The sequence below is a fragment of the Solea senegalensis genome, linkage group LG13 (assembly GCF_019176455.1).
Source record: "Solea senegalensis isolate Sse05_10M linkage group LG13, IFAPA_SoseM_1, whole genome shotgun sequence".
Taxonomy (NCBI): Eukaryota; Metazoa; Chordata; class Actinopteri; order Pleuronectiformes; family Soleidae; genus Solea; species Solea senegalensis.
In genome coordinates this window covers 8820360-8847844 of record NC_058033.1, presented here as the reverse complement: position 1 = coordinate 8847844, position 27485 = coordinate 8820360, and the positions used below count along the sequence as shown (strand labels likewise).

The window sequence follows — 27485 nt, the reverse complement described above, 5'->3', positions numbered from 1 at the left end:
ACAATGTATTGTTCATTAATTACTTAATTACTAAGATAAGCATATAGATAAGCATATTATATTACGCAGAATACAGCATATAGTATATTCATGGAAAATGCCAACTAAATGATGAATGAAATAGTTTCAGGTGTGCAGGACTCATTGTTATTTTTTAGAGAGGGAATACATGGGACTAGGGTGCAGGTTAGAGCACACAGTTGATATACTAGTTAGGTATAAAGAACCATCTTCAGCTAAACCTGTAATTTATAGGTATGTATAATAATAACGTTATTTTGGGTCATATTTGGGTCATCTATTGCATTGATTGATAAAGGCTGCAAGCAACTGATGAAGTCTGACTATAATTATCTTCATTACCTTACAACTACTGAAGGTTTAGATTTCATGGAACACAATAAGAAACACAGATGTGAGGCGACTCTGTGCAGGGATTAACAAAAACTAACCAGATTATCAGCTCTGGAAATGAATCCAGGCCAGTAGGACTATTATACTCTCTGTTGCTGTGCTGGAAACATGCAGGGACACTGTTTTAAGTAGGATCTGTTCTTATGGTGAATGGTGAAACCAGCCTGGAATTACATTTTAGACCTTTTCAGGTTCCTAAATTCTAATAAAAAAAGACATCATAAAGTACAAAGGTATGTCATTATATCCTACATTTCTCCAGACTTGCATGTGTGTGTGTGTGTGTGTGTGTGTCTTGAAGTAGCTCGTGTGCACTCACCGATAAAATCTGGTCGCCTCTCCGCAGCTCTCCACTCAGGTCGGCGGGGCCTCCCGCCAGGATGAAAGACACGAAGATTCCCTCGCCATCCTCGCCACCCACAATATTGAAGCCGAGGCCCGTGGAGCCTTTGTGGAGCACGACCTTCCGGGGCTCCCTGTACAAACAGTTGAGATAGTACATCAGCTCGGGGGAGTCGGAGGGTCTCAGCATATTCAGCTCAGGTGGTGGAGGACACAGAGATGGACGACGGCGGCAGCGGCTGCAGCAGCTGCTGTAAAAGTTGATGGAAGCCGGAGTGATGCTTTGCTCAGACAACGCAGGCTCCTGGTGGTGCTCCATAGGGGGATAGTGCTCTACTTAGGATCACTTGTCCCCAATTCAGAAAAGGAAGCTCATTGTGTGCTCACAGTCACGCACACTTTCTCTTTCTGATTCCCTCTGTCTCTCACACACATGCCAGGATCAATTTTTGGGGTGAGTACAAACACACCAAATGATATCTATGTGGTTATAGAAGCATTTTCACTGAACAAACAACAAAAAAACATACAGACAACAGCCTCCCACTTTAAGATTTGACTCATTGCACCTAAAATGAACATATGTGGTGAATTAGAATAGTATAGTATGTGGTGTACATAGAGAAACAATAAAGGATGTGACAGTGGTGATTCTTTCAGGTGTCAAACAAGAATAATATTGAATAAAACCAAACATAGAAATCAAAAGATTTCTTTTACCTAACCATGATTATTTATCATGTATTTAAAACTCCTCAGGGGTAGGATCATAATTAAAGAAACACTGCCATCTGCTGGTAAAAGTGTGAACTACAGGAGAGCGACAAGGACAAATCCTCAATAAGAAAACATTTATGTACGTCAGAATCTTAGCAAAAACAAAACCTGTGTAAGAAGAAATAGTTTCTTCAGAATCTCTGGTGAACGAGGCCCACTGTCCTTGAGGCTTTGTAGCATGAAGCTGTGGCGTTTATATCTTCTGCTTCAGTGACTCATGTAGCATCGCAGCAGCTCGCTATTCACCACTGATTAAAGAGCCATTCATTGTTTCTGGATTTAATAAACTTGGTGTTTTTAACAATTAAATAGCAACTCACGACATTCTGAACTCTGGGAACTCCGACCTTGAAAACAGCCCTTCGAACTACGTACATTTGTATTTGCAAACAGATTCGGGCTACTCTAATGGAACACAGATATTTATGATAATTATGATTACAATCCTCCCTCTGTCAACTGTCCTTGCACTTTCTGGTTACACATTACCCCTGTTCTGATGAACCCACCGAGAGAACCCACATTTTGTCTTATTCATAAATGGATAAGAGTCAAATGCAGGAGAAAGCTGCAGCAGCACAGATAAAGGAGCAGTTCATGGAAAGAGCAACAGAGAACGTATGTGGAGAGAACTGCCGTGTGTCCATGTGTGTTATAGTCTATGATCATTCATGAGGAAACACACATTTACTGCTTCCAAGGACTGTAGGAATTAAACATCAATTTTGTTTTTATGATTTGAGTCGCTATTTATTTAAATGAGCCCATACTAAAATGGCAGGTAAGATCTTTAAACTCATGTCTTTTCTCATCTGGCCACACGTGATAATAGAGAAGTTGGAAATACAGCAAAAAAAAAGGCAGGAGCTCGTCCACTAACGGCACCACCGAGCCTAAAGGCAGAGGTCTGGTTTCATTTCAGATTTAAAAAACTACAGAGACAGAGAGGAGCTGAAGGAAGACACACTTCTCTGAGAATCTCTTTCACATACAGCATACGCGAGATTGATATTGTAAATAATATATCACTTATCGAACCGACATCCACCTGAGGTGAAAGTGAACTTATCAACTTACATAGAATGACTGATCAAGGTAGAGTCTAAAAAAAGATTATAACAAGTCATAACAAGCGGAAAACAACATAGTTTAAGTTGCTTTTTGTTGTTTAAGTTGTCTTTGTCAGAATCTGAGTTAAACAGACCAGTATTTTGACAGCTATCACTGGGCTACAGTCTGTACTGAGTCTCTCAGTTTGAGGAGTCAGGACAGCAAATCTAAGAAAGAGTTTTCCAGTGTTAGGGTTGGGAATCAAGGGGTACTTCATAATGCGACACATGGTCCATGACACCAATAAAGTCACGATACAATGATTCGGTGATAATCCATATATGGCAATTACAATTATATTAAGACACATCAAGATATTTGTCCAAGTACAGAAAACAAAACAGGTTATCACAACATAGAGAACCATAAAGTCTATGTATTGAACATGGATGGGGCATCTCTCAACGTAAACTCCCTCTTCCTCGACCCGGTAACAGGAGACATGAAGTAGCAATGCCCGGTGAGTGAAACTGGCAGGGACTGTTAATTAAAATATTGATATTTGCCCTGGAGTTATCATATTGTACCAGGAAGGACGACGATATATCACCAAATTGATATTTTGACCCAACTCCATCTAGCATCCCACAAACACCTCGTACAGTAAGGACTGCAGCTTTAACTGCAGTGATGGACGAAACATCGTCACATTAAAGATGAACGGGCAACAATGTGATCTTACAGATTCACAAGAGTGGATAATTCAGTGTTTTCTTAAGCGATCACTGGTTACTTGCAATTATAAAGCTCTCTTACATCACTACTGAACAGACTGGACTGTTCAGTCAGTCCGGGATTAACTGTCACTAGAGCAGATGGAAATAAAAAATCAACCATGTGATTGAAGTTATAAAATAACTACCGTGGAGACACATGAACTCCACCTGCCAATTAGTGCCATATACGAGCAGGTTGCAAGCTGTTTACTGTGTGGTTATCTATTATTAAATAATACAGAAAGGCCAGACGTCATCTTAATCTTAAAAATAAAATAGTATCAGACAAAAGCCATGAATAATGTAACCAGAGAAACCAGGATCTAAATCAATGTTTGTATTAAACAAAAAACAAAAAACAACCCTCCATTAGAAGACATTTTGTTGCCACAGTTGATTTGAGGCTGAGCTCAGCATCACTCAGAGCTCAGCTCGGCTGCCCGAATGACTCAGTCTTAAATCTGTCAATACCCACGAACAACCGGTGCACCTTTGGGTGCCCTCAGTCCCAGAGCTGTGATTCCTTCTTTATTGGGTCAGTCACAGTAAATATGAGCTTAAGACTCTTTTTTATTCTTATCCAGTTGAGACGAAAATGCAAATCTTTGCAAAAGTTTGCTTAAACTTTACAAGCAGAAAAACAAGTGTGTTGACACGCGCCACACAGAAAACCCCTGCGACCACCCTGCATTAATGCAAACATATTTCTGTTGTGTTCACAGCAGCTGGCAGAAGCAGATTGACCGGAATGGAAAGCACCTTATGGTTGGTGGTAGATAGAAACGAAGCACATGACATTCTTTCTTAATCACGGTGAATGGAACTCAAATTAACAACCAACAGCAACGGGTGAAGCATGGCGTCTTAACATGAATGCTGTTTCAGTGACGCGTTTGTGTTCCTCCGTTTATGGTGCGTGAGCTCGACTTTGATTAAAGCGGAAAACGTGTTGGTGGAAGATAAGAGTCCTGAGAGCGGAACAACACAAAAGACAGTCGCTACGTTTACATTCACAGTTGAACAGAGCTGCGGTTGTAGCTCGAGTCAACTGTAAATGGACTACTGTCCTTGAAGGGAATGAAGTGTGTCTGCCTTTAACAATGCTGGGTGGCACTACGCCCCCTGTGGACTTGTTTTAGATTGATGTATTACGTCATGGACCAAAACAATTCTGCGTAATTTCAAAATATTTAACTCTTTAAATGCATTAGTCTGGGTTTGGCAGTGTTTTTCTCCCTGTTCTCTTTGTCTTCTGTGGAACCGGCTCCTTCTTTTATTTCTAGGTCAAAGCCAGAGGTGGATCTGAGTCGTAATTCCAGCACGTACGTGTATTTGAAGTCTGGCTTGAGTCGGATTCAGACTTTTGGACTTGAGGGCGGGGGGAGGGGCAAGCGACTTGAGTGCATGACAGGTGCGCGCGAAAAGGAAAAAGTATGGTAACACGACATGCCACTGACACAGAATCAGGATCATGGGACACAGTGGTGGAGTGCTGAGAGAGAGAGGTGGTGATGGTGGTGGTGGTGGTGGTGAAAAGTACCTGGTGAAGTCCGACTCAGGGAACAGGCTTAAGTGATAGTTTGGGAAGGGGACGGAGTGGAGGAGGCTTTTGTCGCACTCCACTGGGGAATAGTGTCGGGGGGAGGGTGCTTTGTCACATAGTTTGTTCACAGTGCTGTAAACTGGCTCAGGAGGCCTACAGTGGAGTGAGAGACAAGAGCAGAGAGGTTAGTGGCTGCGGACAGAGGTGAGGAGGGACGGGCTGGGATAATCGGGGACGACAATGGCCCCATTTAGATCTGATCTGGTCGCCAGATAGATTGAAGTTTGAATTTGTAGTGGTGGCCACAAAGACATCGACTGTATAAATAGTATGGCTCTTTTCTACCGCAAGACCTTTTCTCATTTAGGGTTAGCCCTAACCCTAACCCTAACCCTGTTAACACCAGGTCTGAATGGGGCCAGTGAGGCATAATGGCGACAGAAATAGGGGGAGAAAAAAAATATCCGTAGTGGTGAAAACACTAATATCAGAGAGCTGTCATGTTTTACATCTTAGGGGGAAATTAATTGACATATTATAATTATAAAATAATAATATGGTTGCGACTCATAAAGCCATTGAAGTGATTCGAGCATCTGTAAGAGTGGAGCAGCAACAGGCTGTGGAGTCAGATTTTAATGCCTGTGATGTTACTGGAGACAACGAGGAATCTGTTTTTCATCATGTTGTTTTAGCATAACATAAAGTTTAAAATAACATCATATTATTTGGGCATGCAACACATAAAAAAAATAAATAAACCAAAAGTTTCAGGCAAAAAAACTTTACTTTTACTGAAGGAACTAATTAACTCGACTTATTCTTTTAACTCTGTTAGTTCAAAAAATACTTGAATAAATACCTGCAGGCTGTTTTTGTTAATCAGCAGATGCTGATTGACTCAAAATGCCAGATACAGTAGATATCTGCCTGATTAATCAGCTGAGCGTTACATTGGTCTCTCACTATAAATGTCAATGTTCCTCGATTCTTAAGAAGAAAAAAAAACAAAGCATGCAGTTACAAACATGCAGGAGCATGCAGTGCACGGCGGAACGTGGTCACCGTCTCACCTCAACTGGAAGTGCTGGGAATCAAACCTGTGACCCTCCCCGTCGTCTAGTGAAGGATTTCTGACAGGGTGGGAAAAAGTAAAACTGTTGAGAACCGACCACTGGTTAAAGTCTGTCTTCATGAAATGCTGCTTTTTGGAGGACAAGAAGACACAAGATCAAGGAAACACTTGGAAGACGTGCAACAAAACCAGACAACAGACAAGAAAACACACGTCTTTCAGCGTCAGGGCATGTCAAAGTGCGCGGGATCTGATCACAAGTGGTCGCGGCAAGTGTGACGGATGAACGTACAGTAGGTGGATGTCAAGTCCTCAGAGTGTGATGTGATGTCGTACAAGATTAGAGGAGATGGATGTGTAGCCCGCGTGAAGGTCTGCGTTACACATGCACACAGGCGTGAACAGTGTCACATGGACTGGGATCAGTGTGTAATGATGTCACTGTTTGGCCTGCTCTGAATGTACAACACCAAACTCGTCTCTCCCTCTTTGACCAACTGTTGTGCATTTGCGTCTTAATCAAACGTGAGAACTTGACGAAAAAAAACTCTCTCGCCCTTCTTGCAGACTGTAGCTAAAGAGGGAAATGAGGACCTAAAACTGGCCACCGCTATCATCATCATCATCATCATCGCCACAATAACAGCTCCACTGTTTCACACATCATGGCCTTTCCCTTGCAGTGACGCATCTCCAGAAATGGCACCTTCCACAGACTTCACCCTCCGCTGCATCTGCTGATATGATCCGCCCTGCATCTTTTCAACATGACTAATCCACGTGGCAGTGCGATAGGAGAACGTACGAGTCCGACTCCGGCACAGAATGAAGTCATCCTTTCACGCGGCAATGAGGAGCGCGCTACCGCCTCAGCGAAACACAACCTTTTAATCCGGCCGTGATTCTGCCTCGATATCAACACCCAGAGCACGTACTGAGACTCAATCACAGCCCAGTGGCGAGGTGAGGAAGCGGGACAGGACCGGACAGTTGGCTTTGTCTCTCTTGCTGAATCATTCATACTGCATTAAGCTGAGCCGAGGCAGCCAGTCAGTCCTCATCAGACCTAACGCGGTGACCTTGAGAAGGACATAGACCGCACAGCTGACCTGCTTTTCTTTTATTCATTAGACTTGAACGCAGCATTCGCACAGCTGCTGCTGCCAATTTTCAACCCTGCCTCACAAAAACTGAGTCAGGTCTCAGGAGGAATACACGGTGTTTTCCTCTCAGACTATGTTCATATTTGAACATCATCACAAAGAGAGGTGTAGTTTACACTAAGTATTGGAGGTGAAAACCTGTTTGCAACACTATGTGGAAAAATCACAGCGGCTGTGGATCAGTGGGTAGAATGGGTTGTTTTCAATCCATAGCTCTTCTCGTCTGCATGTGGATGTGGCCTGGAGCAAAACACTAAACCTCAAATGGTTTCTGGCGGCTGTGCTGGGGAGTGAGTGATGGGTGTGACAGAAAAAAGTGCAGCACGTATATTATGTGATATATGAATGTGTATAAGGATAGGTGAATGAGCCATTCACCTATCCTGTAGTGTGAAGCCCTAACCATGTGTGGTTTTGTGAGACCACACCAAAAGGTTGCAATTTTTTTACTACTCTTTTTACATAGTGGTGTCAAAGCAAAAAAGAACACAGTGCTGTTTCAAAGCATAATAAAAATGATCCTCGGTACAGCACAGTGGATCAATCCGTAAATGAGACACTTGGCTCCAAAATGACATGAGACACAAAGCACTCGCGAGGAAAGGAAAGGAGTTTTTCTGAAGCAGCCTCTGAATCATTTTTGCTCCTGCTGATGCACCAAACATCTAACTCTCCGTCTGTGCAGAACGTTACACTTTAGCTTGGTAATCTCAGAGGCTGTTGGGGATGCACCTTGGGCAAGTGCGAACTCTAAACCTCTTATCTCCAAAGAGAATGGAAGAACTAATCCTTCACTCAACAAAGCTTAACACTGGTGTCCTTCAGTTATCCTCTGAAATGAGCTTTTGTTATCATTTGTGCCGCGCTGTTCCCGTGCCGGTATGGAACAGAACGACAGCAAAAATAAATGTCACATGTTCTCGTTTGCTTACTGTGACTTCCTAACACGTCGCGCCTTGTGCTTCCAGAGAATCTGCTTTCGGTTTGCCGTTCGTCCAACGCATTGTGACGCATTATCGCCAATAAATAGACAAGCTGAGTGGCACTCGGGAAAACGTGTGAGAAGCGGCGGGAGGGACGTGGGCCTGTGAAATCATTCGCTGGGCAAACAAACAAAAGCTTTACTCTTAAGAGATCTGACATGATAGCAAATGTGTCCCATTTTACTCCCAAGCCCTATGGCAGCTTGCTCTGGGATTAGGGTGTTAGGGTAGCTGAGGTGGGGGAGCCGCTCATGTTTGGCGGTGATTCAGACCTGTAAGACATGTTAAGCTTTGCACTGTGTGTGGACCGGGAGCAGCTGTGAGACATGATCAAAACACCAACCATCCATCCATTAGGGCTGTGTATGGGCAAAAATATACGAGATACGATACATATGACGATGTACACGAGTGATGATACACTAGATCACTTATTATCCATAAAAGTCTTACAACATACAGTTTTCCTCGTCTCGTGAAAGAGTTAAAGGAGGGGTAACAGAATCAAATGTTCAAAATTCTTCTGCTAACTCTGATTTCGCTCTGCAGACAGAGGCGGGATTAACACGATGACCCCATGAGAAGCGACGTCTAGCGGCTTTTGTACACATCCAACTTGGCGGCCGCCGAAGAGCAGCTGTCTTTCCATTCAGCTGTTGCTTCCATTCTAAGTGACTAAGCTCCCACAGGCCGAAGTTTATAAAAAAAACAAACTACAACAAACAAAACTGATACCATTTATTCATCCCTCATCTATACTGCGTATCCTCCTCCTGCTCCTCACAAGTTGGAGTAAGTTCCAGCTGACATTGGGTGAGAAGCAGGAATCCCTTTGTTATGTTTGATTATAAAGCCATAGGTTGACGCTCGAGCAGGTACATGTGACAAAGACATCAAAGGAAACTCCTAAAAAGACAAATACAGGACTACAGCACACCAGTGTTTTTCACATAGCTATGTTATAAATATTTAAGCAAATCTTATGAGAATATTGTGATTGTTTCATTGGATCAAGGAACCCATTTTCATCCATCCCCAACTCTCTCTCTCTCTCTACTGAGGCCATCTTTGAAAAACACCGCACGTCTGACACAGACTATGGGGATTAACGGGGTCTTACATAAATAACAGGTGAGCCAGAGATCTGTTCAAATCGCATCACAACTCCCCATCAAGTATGGAATGCTTTCTGAATCACCACGCAAACACATATCAGACAAGATAAGGATGGGTGGGGGTAGAGACACGAGGAGCAGGGTGGACAAAGCTTCTACCTGCAGCTCTAGTCGTCTGAGAGGAAGGGAGGTAATTACCGTAAGAAGGAAAAACCATCCAACCTGTTTATATCCTCTTCCCCTAGTAAGTGCTTGGGGAGGGGGGAATAACTCCCGGGGGAGATGGGGGGGAGACCGGACTTGTACTCCAGAGTGCCACTGTTGATGGGGGAAGAGATATGATTTTCCATGGCTGGAGAGAAAGCGGTGGGGGGGAGAGTGAGAAAAAGTTAATTGAGAACAGCAGCTGCAGAAATAGATAAACTACTGATGCCAAGAAAATATTTCTGCATGACTTTAAGATTTTATACTTTGATTATACTTTAAATTCAGTTTTGAACTTTTTTTTATTATGTAATAACAAACATTTTAATGAAAAAAACAAAAGTCCAAGTGGCCCAGCTTCACCTTATCTTAACTCAAGATAGTTAAGAGCAAAGTGAACTATCCAAGTCCGACTGCTGACAGTTATTTCTTGCTTTAAGTAATACATTTCACAACAGCAAGGAGAATTTGTTTGAAAATAAATCCATAAACCACAATTATCCTCCGGTGATATTTCTATCCCTATCTTTTAATCCATCGGCTACATTGTGCCATCAGTGTTTGTTTTGAGGCTTCTTTGTGTAGAATAAGGCTGTCACCTTTTTCCTGAAATGTATCCAAACATTTGGATTTCTGTTTCTGCTTTCAATCCACTTTAAATCAGAACTAGGGTTAACTTCTTAACCTAAAGTGCCTAAAGTTTTACGATGAGTAGACATTCACAGCGCCAAAGCATCTGTGGAAGTACGTCAGGTTCTCCACCATAGATGATGTGGGGGATATCCAAATATCTTCGAGAGGGACCGCATGTCATGTAATATTTAATGATTTTTGGAAAAAGTGACAGTCCTAGTGTAGAACGCAGAAAGATGCATTATCTGATTGCTGTACACTCTTTACAGTCCAATGAGCAACAAGAATGTAGACTAGAATTGAGTTTAGAAACTACAAATATAGCTAAACTTTTTATGACTAACCTCTGCATTGTCTCCGACAGAAAATAAAAGTGATTTTTTGTCAATTTGTTTCACCTTTTTTTGCTTCTTAGCTGCCGGCAACCAAAGCCTTTTCAAACTACGATAGGAACGTAAACCAGAAGGCTTATGGCCCTACGGATTCTATATAATCTCATGCACAGATTAAGTGCACCACAACAAATGTGTAAGATTATAGTAGGAGGGATTGTGTTGCTGAAACTGGAGCCTCTCAATCTCAAACCTCACAAGTCCCATATGCTTTTTTACATTCACAGAATAACTATCTTTAGTCTGGCTGCATGGTTTAAAGAATGATGAAGTCAACTGACAAATCCAAGAGACAAGGACTTACAGTGTGTGATATCAGGAGGCCCATAGGGATCTGATAGGTAGACATTGGTGGGTTTCCCCACCTTAAGATACACCACGTCCGACGTGTTCTTCAAAATGGCCACTGCCTCTTCGTGAGACACCTCCTCCAGACTGTAGTTGTTCACCTGTCGAGACGAAGGAGCGGTGTGTTTACTCAGTCAATTTTAGAGGGCACACTGTCTCTCCCTCCAGCTCACTTGAGATCGGTCTAAGGTGCTCGCTGCCTCGCAGGAGACTGGATTATGACAGATGGTCCTCGGGTGAGAATGCGACAGTCGGATGGTAATTAAATTATGTGCTGGTCAAGCAATAGACAGGCCCTCCCCAAAGAAGAAGCTTGCTGTTCAAGTACTGAGCAACCTTAAAAATATGTGTTTGATTCAATAACTAGCTGTTAACATGGTATGTAAACATGATTTATGGAAACAACATTACTCTCTCTGATATCATTCTCTATAAAGATGACCACTGTAGTAACACAGGATGGAGGAGATCTAGTCCGGCCACCTTCTGAGGAGAGCGGAAAACATCAGAGGAGACTCCACACACCTTCTTTGACAGTCTTCCTTCAGGCAGGCTGAGGGCCATAAAGACACGGACAAATTGCCTGAGGAATAACTTTTTTACCAGGGCTGTGAATGGACTTCTGAGCTGCTGAACCGGACCATCCATCCTTAACTGTTTTGCACATTATGGACAATTATTTACAGACCTGAGGGGGGTGGAGTGGCTCAGTGGTTAAGACCCTACCTTGTGTACCAAAGACATCATGGTCGCAAGTTTGATTCCACCCCTGGCTAATTGTACTTGATTCCATTGTAAGTTGCTCTGGATAAAAGCGTCTGCTAAATGACATGTAATTTTTTCCTACTATTTTAAACTAGTACTTTAAAAACAGTATTGCATTGTGTAGGACTATGCAATGACAATAAAGTACATATCTACCTAACTACAGATCCCTTACAGGGTTTTTCATGAAATTCACCAACATAATCTGCAGTGTCATATAATGGGGTTATAGGATTATTGCTTTAATTACTGAGATCCACTGTCCAATTGTTACCATTTGTCAACACATCAAAATTCAACAACATGCTGATGGCTTACACACCAAATAATAGAGCAATTTCAAAGGGCTGCGAGAGGCTCCCAGCACAAGGAACCTGAGGGGGTCTATGCATTGAACCAGACTGAAAGAGTCATTTTTCTGCTGCTATAAATGTTACAAATGCCATTGTTCATGTATTCTGTGTTGCACAATCTTACCCATCACTGTCTTCTATTAAAATCAAGGAACAATTATGAATATTTTGGCAGTAATAATCTAGATAACCTAGATAAAGGAGTTTCTGACCTCCTAACCCTTTTAGATGTGTTGGAATGTAAACAGCTGTTCTTGGAAGGAACTGTTCAAGGAAAACAGTGTGGAATCATTGAAGAGTGAATTATATTTCGAAACATTGACAGTTTGTGGACTTTTCTCTTGTAATAATCTACTTATTGTCCCCACTGCAGCACAACATGTCAGTAAAAATAAACTTTCAACTGTTCTGATGTGTTATGAAGTGATAATGTTCACTTAGATTGTGTTATTTTTTTAATTCATTTTATTTTATTATTTAACAAGCTTGTATTATAAGCAAACTCCTAAACAGTATATCTTAGGTAAAACTCCAGGGGAACCAACACAACCGTAGAAGTTTATATTTTTTGATGCAGATAAAGACACTGTCACTCTTCTTGTTTAACTCACCATTAACAACCTGTCTCCAACTTGTAGCCGACAGTCCTTCTGCGCTGCCCCTCCGTCTATGATTTTGGTGACGTATATGCTGTTGTCACCAGGTATGTGCTGGTTTCCAACGCCGCCTGCAATACTGAAGCCAAGCCCTGTGTGTGTGCATGAGACAATATGACATCATAAAAGGACATGAAAAGGTTCATTCAAATGTAATAAGTTGCTGTAAATGTGAAGTCTAGTCAATAAAAGCGGTTATATGAAAGGTATGTGTGTGTATGTGTGTGTGAGTCCACCTTTTGGTCCCTTGATGAGCTTGATCTCAATGATGGTCTCTAGCATCGGTCTGCGGCGCCGCACATACAGTCGGACAATTGAACCCGCGACCTTCAGGGCCTCCACCGCCTTGCTGTGAGAGACCTCGGATACGTCTGCATCGTTCACCCGCAGGATGCAGTCGTTGACTCTGGAAGAGGAAATGGTGAGGATCACGAGCAAGCCTTCATTGTATTCTTTTCTAGAGCATCCATCATGTTTGTCTAGACTTTTACTAAACTGCTCACTGCAGGCTCAGCAAATTCCCCTCTGGAAAGGGCAACCAGAACAAGCACGGCGGGACCAACTCCAGTGTCTTTATACAGTAGTAGGTTGTAAACCGATCAGTTAAACGAAATGAAATAAAGGTTAAACAAACGTTTATATCTTTGAAGTTCTACAATGTTTAAGTGGGAGACAAGTAAAGTGTAAGGCAGAAGCAGTGTCAGCTGCATCAGGAACACTGTCCAGACTTCAAGTGCAGTGAGAATGTACAAGATTCTGCTGCCAGCTCATTTGACAAGTGAACACATTTGAGAACCCAGCAGGAGAAGCAAGGGAAGCAATACACCGATCACTTTGGAAGCTCAGGAACATTCTCCTGCTGTTGTGAGCACATTTGACCCCGAAAACCTGCATTTTTCACATGTGAATGGCAAACTCTGGAAAGTGTCCAGACCGAAAATTGTGTGGACATATTCCAGAGTTCATGTCATGCTTCATGCACTACTCTAATGCTGTGTTTCATAGTGCTCTACGGTTCATAACCGGTGACAGGTCTCTCACCCGTCATTGCATTTTATATAAAAAAAAGTGGGCTTGTCATCTTGTGCTTCCAGAGGAGAGCTCCGCCGGTGTCTTATTTACCTATAAAGCACTTTGTAATAAACTCCCCCCATATCTGTCTACTGCTCTGTTACAGCCAAGCCAACACCGTTATCACACGCGCTCGCAGAACTACATAAAACTGTCTGCACCACGTACAGCGACAGAGTTAGGGAAGACAAACTGAACAATCTACAGAACATACTCAAATTAGACACGACTGGTCTCCATTAATACATGTCGACACTAATCGAACACACACAGGACAGCCTAAACAACGTTAACCACAAGTAGTTAATGCCTAACCCTTACCTTAACCTTACCGCCACTCACATCTTAGACAGAAACTACTGGACCTGACAAAGATTCTAAAGAGGCAACAAATACAAGTAGACACACATATATATATATCTAGTGAGGGATGTGTTCTTGTTGGCAGTAGATAACAGTGACCCATCATTTCAGTTTGTAAACAACACAGTGCAGGTAATATTTATTTATGTACGACTATGTGGCAGAGAGATAAAAGTGCTTTACAACACAAGGAGGTATGCGAACGTGTATGAGCACACAGCGAAGTGAAAGTGCGTGTTCAAATCAGAGTCGGCAAGCGGCTCAGTTTAAATACACCCCCCCACCCCCAGAGGTGTCGACGAAAACACTCATGCCCTGGCACACACAAGGGCACGACTCTCCTGGGGGCTGCTCGTGGAGATCAGCTGGGTCCCAGTGCACTCGCACTCGCACACGCACATGCACGCGCGTGCCAAATGTTTCGGCTTCACTTTTTGGGAGCTGTCATGTCATCCATCTTAATACACAGCCCTTGTATTATATCAAGAGTATATCATTATTTTTAAAAAGGCAAACGTTTGATAAGGAGGTGCGGTTGCAAAGCTTGTGTGATAGTGGCAAGTTTGTAAGGGAATAAATGTTGGAAATGTCAAAAGAAACAAAACCTCTTATGCTGTTTATGAGACTGTTCACTTTTTAGACGCTTATACAGTAATTTACCTTTGAATGAGCAATCTTGTGCAATTTTTTATTTTTAATTCTCTTTTTTTTTTTTTCTTATTTATTATTTGCAGAGGAAAGTAATACAATACATTTACTCGTGTTACTGTATAACTTTACTTTTACTTAAGTATATTTTACTTTGCTATGTTTTAAATCCGTTCCAGAGTAAAAAAAAAGAAAAATGCTGGTGAATTGGCGTTAATTAATGTCCCTGAGTGAGTGAGAAAGTTAAAGCATTTGTGACCTTTGACCCATGTTCGACTGCTACATTATGTGCTGACATATTTTATTTTGTCAGCACTGTTGCTTGTAAAGGTTTGCCTTTGTGTCTGCTTGTCCTTTTTGCACGACACAAGAAAGATCCCCAACATTGTTAAAAAAAAAGTTACTAAGTAAATTTAAACCAAGCTACTTTTTTTAGTTTAACTTGAGCACATTTTACACTTGTACCAAATTGTATCAAAATAGTGGTACTTTTACTTACTCTTTCCACCTATTTGTACATAGGTTATTCTAGTCTTTATTGAGATAAAGCTGCACAAAACATGTGTATAATGACAATAAAGTTCATTCTATTCTCTTGGTTAATGACAGTAACTCCTTTGGTATGGACCCGTCTCGTCTCTGTAGCCATTTTTGTCTGTACTGATGCAAATGAGGTGTTTCACACAACCTGTCATCATGTACCAACCTGATTAAAACTAATAAATATTTCAATAAAACTCAAGAAAAGTGCAAATTGAGCCAAAATAAATGTGTCCAGGATTAAACAGGGAAGCTGGGGTGGGTTTAGTCTTGACTACATGCTTTCAACTGCTCCAAAATCAGCCTCCATGAAAAACACTTGAAACGTTTCAAGCAGTCCCCGAAGCCTAGCGGAGTGCATTAAGCATGCTTAGTGCTGTGCTACAGTGTCCCACAGCAGAGACAGGAAGTGTGTCTGGCTTTTTTTTCTTTTAATGACAGAGAAAACAAAATCCCCCAGCAAGCCTCGCCCTCCTCATGGAGATTAGAGCTCCCTCCATCCATAATGCATAAAGTCTCCCTGCCCACCTTGGAGTGGGTGACCGTCAATTAGTTTAAGTGTGATTTATGCCTGGCCCCGTCTTCTTCCGTGATTCGCCCGAGCGATGCCGTGCATGCTTATGACTTCTCCCGCCGACAGTGGGACTCGTACTGGACAACTTTAAGGAAACACTGAAACTCAAACAAAGGCTGAATAAAAAATGGACTTGTTTGACCTGTGATGGACCGATCTTGTGATAACAGTTACGTAAGAGTAGTGATGTCTACTCTACCCAGCATGCACTGGGGCAATATATTCACAGACAAACAGTAGGTCTCATATTATAAATGTCTCTGCAGTGTTAAAGATACAGTTCTGTTATGTAATATTTATGTAACATTTGCGTTTCCCCCAGTGAATGTGGCTATACTTTAATACATGTACTGGCTATTGTGAATGCATGAGTGAGTTTGCACTCACAATGATGGTCACATGCAGCAGTATGCAGCAGTATGCAGCACTGTCAGGACCAAGACGGTGCAGAAGTCAAAACACTTCTTATTTCTTAAGTAAAATGTTTATATATAATATTTTTATGTTGTTAGTTTATATTTCAGGGGTAATGCAAAAACACGGCGTCAGGATTAGAGCTGAAACATTACTAAATGAATCAGCAACTATTTTGACAATCGATTTGTCGGTCTGAAGCTTTGTCCATGATTAAAACAAGATTTTCTTAAATGTGAAGATTTCCTGGGTTCTTTGATCCACGTAACAAAGAAATCATTAAAAAGGGAATCATTTTGGTTTGTCATTTGAGAGCATCATCATTTCCAAACAGTGATCAAGATTTTTCAGCATTTTCTGACATTTTATGGAACAAACTATGACTCGATAAACCATGAAAATAATGGCCAGATTAAGCGATTATGAAAATAATTGTTAGTTCGGGATACAATCACATTAAGAACATGTATTTTAATTTCTAGTCAAAGCTTATTTCGTGTGTTTTTCTATGAAACACCACATTATTTAATGCAACAAGCAAGTTTTTGTAACGTTCGCTATTTTCAATAATGTATAAACACGTTGTGCACATAGTCTCACATATCTCATTGAGGCTTGAGATTTGAGAAACACTGACTGCAGTTACCACCAACCTATTTTCAAATAAAGTGTAAAAAAAAACCCTATTCTGTTAACACCGTCACGCATGCAGGGAGACGCAGTAATGCAGAGTCCTTCATCTGCTCATTATCGTCAGAAAAGCTCCAACAAAGTTTTTAAAAGTCAAGCTGGGGCTCTCTGGTTTCAAGTGTTCATGTTTAATACTAAACAGGCTGTGATCTCAGGTGTCGGGAGCAGCGGCCGCTGGAGAGTTTTCCCCTGAGTGACCTTTCACTCCTGTTGAGTAATGGATGAGCTCGGGTTGTGTTGTTGCTGCTTCATAAACTATGATATCAGAGGATCTGACAGACTGTATCTCTACCCTCACTGTTCATTTATAGTCACAAGGCTGGTACAGAAGCATAACTAGTTCCAGAATAGAGCTTTTTCCATGGTAAAGTGACAGACTAAAGTCAAATACAGTAGTTACTCATTTGAGGCTATGTTTGATCATTCAAATCCCATACAAACTATTACAATTAAACACATAGTACAATTTCAATACATTGAAACATGACAGAAAATGATCATGATGCAAACTGAATATATTCATCACAAAAACAGGCAGAAATAAAATAGAATCAAAAACGGAATTGATAATAACATTAAGACAATTGTAATTCAAACATAAGACATGCTTGTACGACATTAAATGTTGAATTTAACACATTTAATAATGTGATAAATGTTATAAATGAAAATATCGTTGATGGGCCAGTTTTCATTATAACTTTAAAGTAAATGTAGGGCCACAGAACATCGACTGGGGGCCGCATGTGGCTTGTGAGCCCGAAAATGGTGTGGGTTCAGAACTGGCTCAGACAGAGTTATGAGAGCCAATATAATAGTACAAGAGAAGCAACGGTTTTTGGTCCATAATAAACAACGAAGAGAAAAGACATTGTTTTCCATGACAGGTTTGTGTCCAGTCTGTTCTGCAGTTAAAGTTTTCTTCCTGTTGGATCTAAAAAAAACACCTTGCTTGTTGTCTCCTGCCACGTGTGTGTGTGTGTGTGTGGGGGGGGATGTGTAAAAGACTGACCTGAGGCGTCCGTCTTCTGCTGCCGCACCGCCAGGGATGATCTTGGTGATGAAGATGCCAGGGTCGTCACCGATGTGCGGGTTATCCGTCCCTCCAGCGATGCTAAAGCCCAACCCTGAGTTACCCTGCGGTCAAGGACAGGAGTCAGAGACACACTGGGCAAAAATGTAATCTGTCTAAGAGCTACAGTGTGTTTCTTAGACTGTTAAAAGGACACAATTATGGCCCTGTGTTTGTAATACTATTACAAAAACAGTCAATTTCATTGGATAGCAATGAAAAATGTGTGGTACAGCGTTGTCTATTTTCTTTGTCACTTCACTGTCATATGAGTGCAAACACTGGCATAAATCCCAATAGTGATTCTAGATGTTTTCACTGTTATTGTCTTTCTAATTAACATTCCTGTGCTGTAGTTGGCCTTTGACAGCTGTTAGGAATGAAAAAAGGCATCAAATTATTTTAAAATCAGTAGGTACAACTGCTCATGCAAGTGAAAACGCATCGTGTGTCCACACTTTTCTACACAAACAATTACAAAATGTTCTCGCCCGTGTCTTCCCTGCCTTTAAAGTACGCACTCGGCTGACCTTTCTTTGACTTTTAATTCTTCATAAAAGCACTGCAATTTATTGGAAAGTACATCCAATATAGATGCATAATTTAATACTTTAGTGACACTGCTCTCAGTGTGATTATAAAGTGGTCAGAGGTGTCTTCAGCAGTAAAAAAAAGCCAAAGTCGCTGCCTCTCACCTTGCTCTTCATTATTATTATTATCATCGCAACTCCACTGTGACATACTGTATTTGGAAGTGTTGCCTCTGCAAATAAAAGTTCCCCCGGATGCTCAATCACAAAATGAAAGGCCAGCTTTGATGAAGTTGTTAGCTGATGGAAACAGCAGCTCCTCCTGATTACAAACCCCACTGTCTGTGTCTGCAGGACACTGCTGTCTGGAGCAACTAAATCAAATTTAGGATTCGACTCTCCGGGCTGACGAGAGGAACAGACACACGCCAATGTATCTGGTCATCATCTGATAACAAAGGATACAGAATAATGGAGGGAGGCTGATTGCGGTCTGTATGAAGTCATAGCTCCACGACAGACTACAGACTTTCTTTGTCGCATTCAGTTTTGCTTTAGTTCTTTCTCTTTTAAATTCCACACCTGTCTTTACCCATTTGGCCCGTATTTTCTTCTCTGGGTGCTAATGTCTAACACCCCATCTGCCAGTTTTACTACATGGAAAAGATACATTATATTCAAATGTTCAAATATAGTGAGCTGCAAAAAGGGTCTATATGTAATAAATGTATAGAATGGTAGTGGTTAGCACTGTTGCCTTCTCAGCAAGAAGTCCCGACTTTGCAAACCTGGTCGGAATAAGGGCCTTTCTGCATGGAGTTCTCCAGTTTCCTCCCACTGTCCAAAAACATGCAGATGTGGGTATTGGGCAAATTGGACTATAGGTGTGAGTATGAGGGTGGATGGTTGTTTGTCTAACTGTGACCTAATTCAAGTACAGCTTCCTCCATGTTTGAGAAATGTGCAATGTTTTGAGTAAGGACTGCAGTGACTGTTGTACATATTTTACAAATATAACCTTGAAATCTAGTTGTAAAGATCTTTGAACTTTATATCCAAGTATCTGAATTGTTGTAACTGGATGAATAACGTGTTGTAGAGAAGTGAGTGAGTCTGAGTAAAACACTGAGGGCAGAACTGTTGGTGAAGCAGCAGGAATGTTTCACCGTGTTTTACCATCGCGGCTCTACTGTTGACAGGTTCTCGTACAGAAGATGCTCTGAGGATTAAACACAGCTGTCAGATCAGAGGTACTCACCCGCTCTAAAGTGATCTCCTCAAACTCGTATTCAATTTCTGTGCCATTGACCTGAAGAAACACAGAAAAATACAATTAAGAGACAAAAGTCACTTGTGTCAAACACTCACGCCAGTGCTGATGAATAACTCTGTTCAATTAGACTCATAAAAGGACGATGCTATTAAAATACGGAGGTGACAGGTGCTTTCTGTGTTAAATGGGAAACAGTTTTCAAGTGACAGTTCATTACCATTAGTTATTTTCCTGCAATATGGAGATTAGTTACAGAGCGGTTGGTCTCATTCTATATCTTACCGAGATGATTAATTACCTCCATCATTATGCATCCACGCAGGAAGTTTATGTGATGTCGCGCGTCATATTCCCAGCAGAGCATCGTTTTTTCGGCAGCATCAGAAATTATTATCAGAGCTCACGGAAGCAATCAGGGCCTAAAGACTAAATTAGCACCAGCAGGAACAGAACAGTGCATAAACAGGGTTTATCTGATGTTACGTGTGATATAATCTCGGCTCGTCAGTCTGCGGACGAAGCTCTGACACGTGTAATCGTGAGTATATTCACGGAAATGTGGATCATTTGTTAGTCTTGCAACTTTTACTTTGCACCAAAGTTTAATTTGCTGCTGATGTAAACGACTGTGAAAAGAGTTCAGGATGAAGCTCTAGAGGGTCTTACTGTACAGTGTGCTCGTCTTTTATTCAATCATTCAGCACGATGACCTCATTTGTTTTGATTAAGATTAAGTTGCACAATTGACGTAGTCGTCGAGCATAAAGGACTCATTCTTTAATTTATAAATGTGCTGTTATGCTTTACATCTGCTGGATGTTTTGATCTACTGCTGGAAATACACAAAAATTTAAACTCACATAAGGAACTGACTCCAGAGTGTCCGTGTTGACGATTATCGGAGCAGGACTGGCCTGTAAGAGAGACAGAGAGAGAGAGGGGAAAAAAAGAGTGAGACCCATCATTGTCCTACTTTCAGAAGCTTGTGCATCTCTGTATCATCAACAATTTAACAGACTTCCATTTGCTGCACGGCACCATAAATACTCCGCTCCCTTTTGTGCATTCAGCACTCGGATGGCGTTATTATAGCTGAATGGGCTTAACAAGAGCGCGGGACGAGAACACGGGCAGTAAATGAGTGGAGGTGGTTAGTTTGTATTGTTCCGACGTGTAAATGTGACACCTCTTTTGCCCTGATAGCAAAGACACGGCACGGAGTATTGTGATTGCAACAACGGATTCGTGCAGGGTGTGGAATTGTGCTCCTGTGTGCGATGAAAGCGTGGAAAAAACAACTCAAAAATACCTGCGCTAACAGGAAAAATTCACAATAATGTTTACCTGTTCATTAGTGCTTTTTATAAAGCGATTATTTACAGAGACACTGTTGATAATGAAGGAAAACGCTATGGAAGTCAAGGTAATAATCTTGCATCCACCATCTGATCTACATATTAATGGGCTTTTTTTGATGGGATCATATCTCCCCCTCTCACCAAACCTCACAAATCCTACTCAACACCTCTTCAACCCAGATACAGAGATCATATGTTGCCATAGTGTTTCTGCAAACCACATTCAGACACAGTACGTGTGGTTACAAGCTCTAAAAACAAACAAACAAACAAACAAACAAACACAATGCACAGAAGAACAATGTCCTCTCACAGTTACAACAATCTTCTGACATTTGGTCTCAAAATGCAAAAAAACCAAAACATTTTCTTTCTGTACAGAATGCGTTTCTACAATGTTCTCCATGGCTTGAAATAAACTAAAACCGCAATATAATTTAGAAGACCAAGCTGCAGCTTTACCCGTGATGGCTCGACTGCCGCTCTCTCTGTTCCGTATTGTATATTGGAAGCTCAACCTGCACTCAGATAATATTATTGCTGTCATAAATTTATGCAGCATGAAACAACAAATGGCACATCTCACACACACACACACACACACACACACACACACACACACACACACACACACACACACACACTCTGATTATACTTTGTCCTGCTGAAAGTGAGCAGATGGTTGAATCCCAAGAGAGGAACTCTGAACTGTAGCCACAGTGTGACTGAACATTAGAGGAACAGCAGTTCAGATTGCAGTCCATCAATAACGAGGCTGATGCACATGACTCACTTCGAAACATGGTGTTCACGGATCCACTGAGAGAACAATTTGGAAAATGCCATTTGACCTGGTCTAAATGACATGAATACAACCCAATCGAGGGCAATAACAAAACGTTGTACCCTCACCTGTGTACTATTAGAATAAACAGGAATGAAATATCATACTTGTTTTAGAATAGTATAGCTTTTATTGTGATTGTACATGAAATAAAGCGACATTTGCTGGACCTTTTAAGTCAAAATAAAGTAATCTAATCCTGTCACAATTCCTAGAATAAAAATGTGTCTATATGTTGCAATATCATACATTTTTTTTGTGTGAATCTACTGATACCGATACCAATATTAGTCCAATACAGTCACTTTAGACAATTTATGCAGCATTTATGTAGCAACACATTTGTGCGGAGTCATTTAGACACAATTCTCCAACTTTCTACAAAGAAGAAATGAACAGCCCAAACTTGGCTCAGCTAAAATGCCTTTGCTGATTTCTATTAAAATTTTTTACTTGAAAAATATACTATAAGTAAAAGTAGAAAGTATTCTTTTAAAAAAAAGTACTCAAAGTGACGTGTAATGCATTCTCAACAACAATCATGCGATCTAATCGATATCCGATCCAGTGATTTTGACCATCCCTAATAAACACGCACACAGACACACACTGTATCTGCTGTGTACTGATATGATATGTTATAAAAGATGAAATGTCTGCATGTCATCAGTCCAGCGACAGCACACTAAAAGTCATCAGCAAGAAACTCACCCCGTCCACTGACATCGTCATCACAACTTTCTTTCTCTACAACATTATTCATTCATTCATGGTTAATAAATGAGTGGTGGTTGAGAAATCAGCCATAAGTGCAGTTATGTCCTCAGACTATGAGCATAGTCTCAATTTTATGGACAGAATTTATCATTTTTATTAAAATAGCCAATAATGTCACCACTGAAGACAAGCATTTAGCTTTGCTTTCATTTAAAATTACATATTTTTTTAAATAAATTATCACTTTTTCATTTGAACTATTATCAGTGATGATTGGCCAACACTTTACGAGTATGTTTAAATGTTCTTTTCCTTCCTTATAACTGAGTCCATGGTGCCACTGCCCTAATCTACATTTACAAACACCAAATATAGAATCATTTTCATTATTTTACATGTGTTTCTGACACAAACGCAGCACAAAGTATTTGCTTAAATGTCATAAACCATGTTGCACCTTGCACCAGATGTTTCATCAACAATTCAGCAAAGGTTGTTGACTGGCCTGGTGAATGCACATCATTTACCTGCGTACAACCATAATGCACAATAGGAATAGGAAGAAAGCAAGCTGGTGAACAACATATGTAGTGGGTGTAGACGATACAGTGTCATGTACCATTTACTAACGCGCTGTTTAAGAACAGGACAACAGCCTTTTTAGCAGGAACAGAAACACTGTTCACTAAGGATTTTAAAAAACCTGATAATTATATTCAAGGTGCTGAGCTGAACTCAAAATTACCCGAGATCGCAAAAACACTACGCTGCATTAGCTGAGAAAAAACGAGTGTGACCCAGGACTTCCCACAGGATCTAATGTTAACGTCTTGGTGCCTGATGTCACATGACAGCTGCAGAGGTCTTGTGGAGTCCATGCCTGGAGGCACTAGTGTCGTTTTAGCAGCGTAAAAAATACACAGGCATACAGACAGGTAGTTTACAAGTTATGGCTGAAGGCAAAGGAAATGAATCAACAACGTGATCAAAGAAATGAGCCTCTACGATAAAATATGTAGAAAAAAACTAAATAAAAAAAGTAAAAACTGTAATTCAAAAGAAATTGAACAATTAGAACGGCGGAAAAGGTATTGAGGAAGTCTATAGCAGCATCACCAGCAAGAATCATCTACACAATCTAAAGGTTAATTGCCACAATTATCATCTTTTCAAGGCACATGAATAATGGAGTGTTCCTCGCACGGAAATTATTCCATCAGCATGTTTTCAAGATTAGACCGAATCTATCCGAGTGTGCGCTCTCATGAATAATCAGTGAAAACAACGGCAACAACAAAAAGATTACTACTATACCAGACTGGGATAACACTTAACTAATCAATTTTTAAGTGACCGTGACAGAACACAATGTGAACTTATTACTATTATGTTTGAATTTCGTTCCACAAAAGGTTTCCCTCATTTTGTTTAAGGTCTGTCATTATCTCATGCTACTTTACCCTGTGGATACAATAAAAGAAACTTATAATATTAAGATTCTAAATTCTATTCTATTCTATTTTAGAAAAAAAAGAAAAGAAAAAGATTTCTTGCAGCTACATGGAAACATCTCAAAGATTTAACATGTCCGGATGATATGTGAGTTGACGCGAGTAATCACCACCTCTCATCTTAATCCTGAAGCTTTTCCATTGGTGTGAATTATTAAACCAATCCAAACACCAGAGACTCCTCCTCTCTCATCTGAGACAGACTGGCTTGTGAATTTAACAGGAGGAGAAACATCGGGAGTTTGACTGTAGAGCCAGATTAAAAAAGAAAGAGTGTTGGGAGAGGAATGATGACTTGCTGTGCACGGACACTAATCGAGTGAATGATTGCAGAGCCATTCGTTCTCTGAGAGGGAGAGAGGGAGCGAGAGAGCAGATATGGCACGAAGCACAAAAAATTACGCCAATTCTGACTTCAATCAACACGAAATAGCAGCAAGTGGCCTCCTGTCACATACATCAAATAATACAGTACGCTACTTCTCATGTCTCTTAAAGCTCTTGCAGATGGACACTCGCTCGCTCGCTCACTCACAGAGAAAGAAACAAATTGGCTCTCGTACTGTAGAGCAAATTTCTCTTCACTGTGCTGGAGAGCAGGGAGCTCAACTAATGTGATTGTAGATCAGGAAAGTGTGTCATTAATCATATTTCTGTCAGTAGATTCTCTCGCTCTCTCTCTGCTGACCACTGACTGTCATCTCTGCAACAGTCACACGGGTCAGCGGGGTGGAAACGCGTGTTCACCTCACAAGCAGCACCACAGTGAAGAGAGCACAACCTTTCATATACAAGAGGATACAGTGGTTCTGTGTAGTGTAGTCACACAGTCACGTTAAATCAGAATAAATTAGGTTGTTGTGTGAATGTGTTGCTGTGTTTAAATACAGAACACACACACACATACAGCATATACGTACATGTGATAATGTATATGTATACTTAGAGTTCATGTGTGCGCAAGTATAAAAGAAAACGGATATGTACACACACATACACACGTTTATACATACAATAAGGTTATAATCGCTTTAGTTAGTTTTAATTAGGATTAAGAGTGGGTTTGCTGTTTTTTTTTATTAGTTTTAGTGCTAGTTTTTTGTAATATGGAGTAGATGCCATCTTAAAAATGTGTTAGGACATGGAAATATTAATAACAATGATGTGCATCATACTGCTGAGATTGGATGCAGTTAGTGTGTCCAGGTGAGGAAAAACATGAGCAAAATTAAAAAACCCAATAAAAGACGAGAGGTTTGATTCACTTAGATCAGTCATGTCAAAGTCAAATACACGGGGGGCCAAAATAAAAAAAAATGACATTACATTACATAAAAAAAAATGGTGCAAGTGGAGGGCCGGGCTGGTTCAATGTTTATTAAAACTCGCAATTATTGCACATATTGAACCAATACCAATAACACAGCCTATATTGCACTTAACATTAATCATTAAATTAAATTAAGCAAAACATAAATAAAATCAGTTGCAATATTTTCTCAAGGCTCTTTCAGTAAAATTTTTTTAACGTTTTTTCTTCTTCTTTTTTTTAACAGGTAAACAGCAAAACGTCATTTTTCTTCAAAGCTCAATGGCAAGATAAATGCAAAAAAACCCAGCATGCATTAACAAATCATTGTGCAGCTCTGATCCTCACCAATGGATTAGAAAGGTTAGTGCAAACTTAATAATTAATAAAAAAATAATAATAATAATTCCCTTCAAAGAAATATCAGGTGAAAGTCCTTTCTGCTCACTTGTCTGAGTCTGAGCTCGATACTTGGTGTCTCATCTTGAGTACAAGTTCATTGATGTTTGCCGTCAGGCTCTGAACTGAGGAAATCCTCAGGATTGAGATCAGGTGTTCATCAGTAAGAAAACAGTTGTTCACACAGGTATGTGCTGCCAAACATAGATAGCGTGCAAGCAACTTGGGTACGCAGCTCAGGCATTGTGTCGGGGATGAAACGAGCAAACTCAGCAGCGCTCACTGACACTGTGACTGTGCTGCTGCTCATGAAGAGAAGACGTGGGATCACTTGGTACGCGCCAATGCACTCGCAGTGCATCTTGGGATTTGTAGTATTATGGTGCTGCGGGCACATAATACTGCGGGCCGGTTTTAATAGTAATTAAATGTCATCCCGCGGGCCAGAGATAACTCATTCACAGGCCGGATCCGGTCCACGGGCCTTGACTCTGACATATGTGACTTAGATGAACAAACTCAAACCCAATTAACTACACAACATATGTTATGTTTACGCTTTCAAAATTGCCGGCAGGGAAAAAATAAATACACTTAATATGAACCAAAAAGGATTATGTACTATAATAACCCTAATATGCAATAAACACATACTGAATTGACATACAGTATAGTGATAATGTATCAAATTAAAACATAAAAGATTGATGCACTCCACAGAATTATGCTCCATAGCTCATAACTTGGACACTGCTGCCGTATAAATAAATCCACATGTATGCAAACACACACAGACCACGGGGAAGGAATGGCCGCTCAACTGAGCACATAAATCGCACGCTTAGCCGCACTTTAGACTCATTTGTCTTCTTCTTCTTCATGCTTCCTAAACATCACCATGTGACCAAATGCCCCAAAACAGCACATTAAACCAGTGGTGCAGCAGCAGCAGCAGCAGCAGCGTTACAACTCTGTGTATGATATGCTGAGAGTCTTTCATGGAACGGTAAAACATAAAAGTAGCTGCTTCACAGTAAAGCACAAATTGTTTTAGATTGATTTAGATAAGCCATTTTCCCTTCACCCTCCAATGCACAAACACATTCACAACTTATTAAAGGCATATTTCACCATTGGAAAGATCAATGTCTATTAAAACTGGGTCATCTATGTAGTAGAAATGTGACATAATATTTGAAGCAAGTGTCCTTTTTGGCCGAGAAAGGCAGGAAAAATTTTTTTTGGCATGTAGATGAATGACAACAACTCCCAGCATGCACTCCGCTTGCTACCCCGCCTCAAGCTTCGAAGCAGACAGCGCTAGTTGTGTAAACACACAAATCTCTGTGAGGAATTAAATATATAATCATCATTATTATTATTTGACTGCATACTGCACAATTAAGTATCACACTACATACATTAAACTGTATTTATGTGTATATGGGTATGTATTGATACATAGACACTGTAAATCTTTATCTGTCCTCTTACCCCCCATGCTGACCCCTGTCCTCTTACCCCTCCATGACATCAATATTATTTATTTATCTACTGGTTTGTCCCCTCTCCATTTGCCGTAC

The 27485-nt window shown here is 40.7% G+C and overlaps 1 protein-coding gene across 26 annotated transcripts in view; it reads right to left on the bottom strand.

Annotated features, from left to right (window-relative positions):
• Window positions 1-27485, bottom strand: part of dlg2 (discs, large homolog 2 (Drosophila)) — a 153467-nt gene that overhangs the window by 16441 nt on the left and 109541 nt on the right. For 18 of the 26 annotated variants that reach the window (XM_044042683.1, XM_044042687.1, XM_044042690.1 and 15 more), the window contains 10 exons: window positions 20625-20678; window positions 19750-19800; window positions 17902-18026; window positions 12826-12995; window positions 12545-12681; window positions 10772-10916; window positions 9437-9602; window positions 5976-6035; window positions 4900-5055; window positions 734-890 (listed from right to left, as the gene is read on the bottom strand). In XM_044042683.1, the coding sequence (XP_043898618.1) occupies window positions 734-890; window positions 4900-5055; window positions 5976-6035; window positions 9437-9602; window positions 10772-10916; window positions 12545-12681; window positions 12826-12995; window positions 17902-18026; window positions 19750-19800; window positions 20625-20678 (1221 nt within the window). The remainder of the gene's footprint in view (window positions 1-733; window positions 891-4899; window positions 5056-5975; window positions 6036-9436; window positions 9603-10771; window positions 10917-12544; window positions 12682-12825; window positions 12996-17901; window positions 18027-19749; window positions 19801-20624; window positions 20679-27485) is intronic. The other 8 variants (XM_044042698.1, XM_044042699.1, XM_044042709.1 and 5 more) reach the window with 5 other exon arrangements.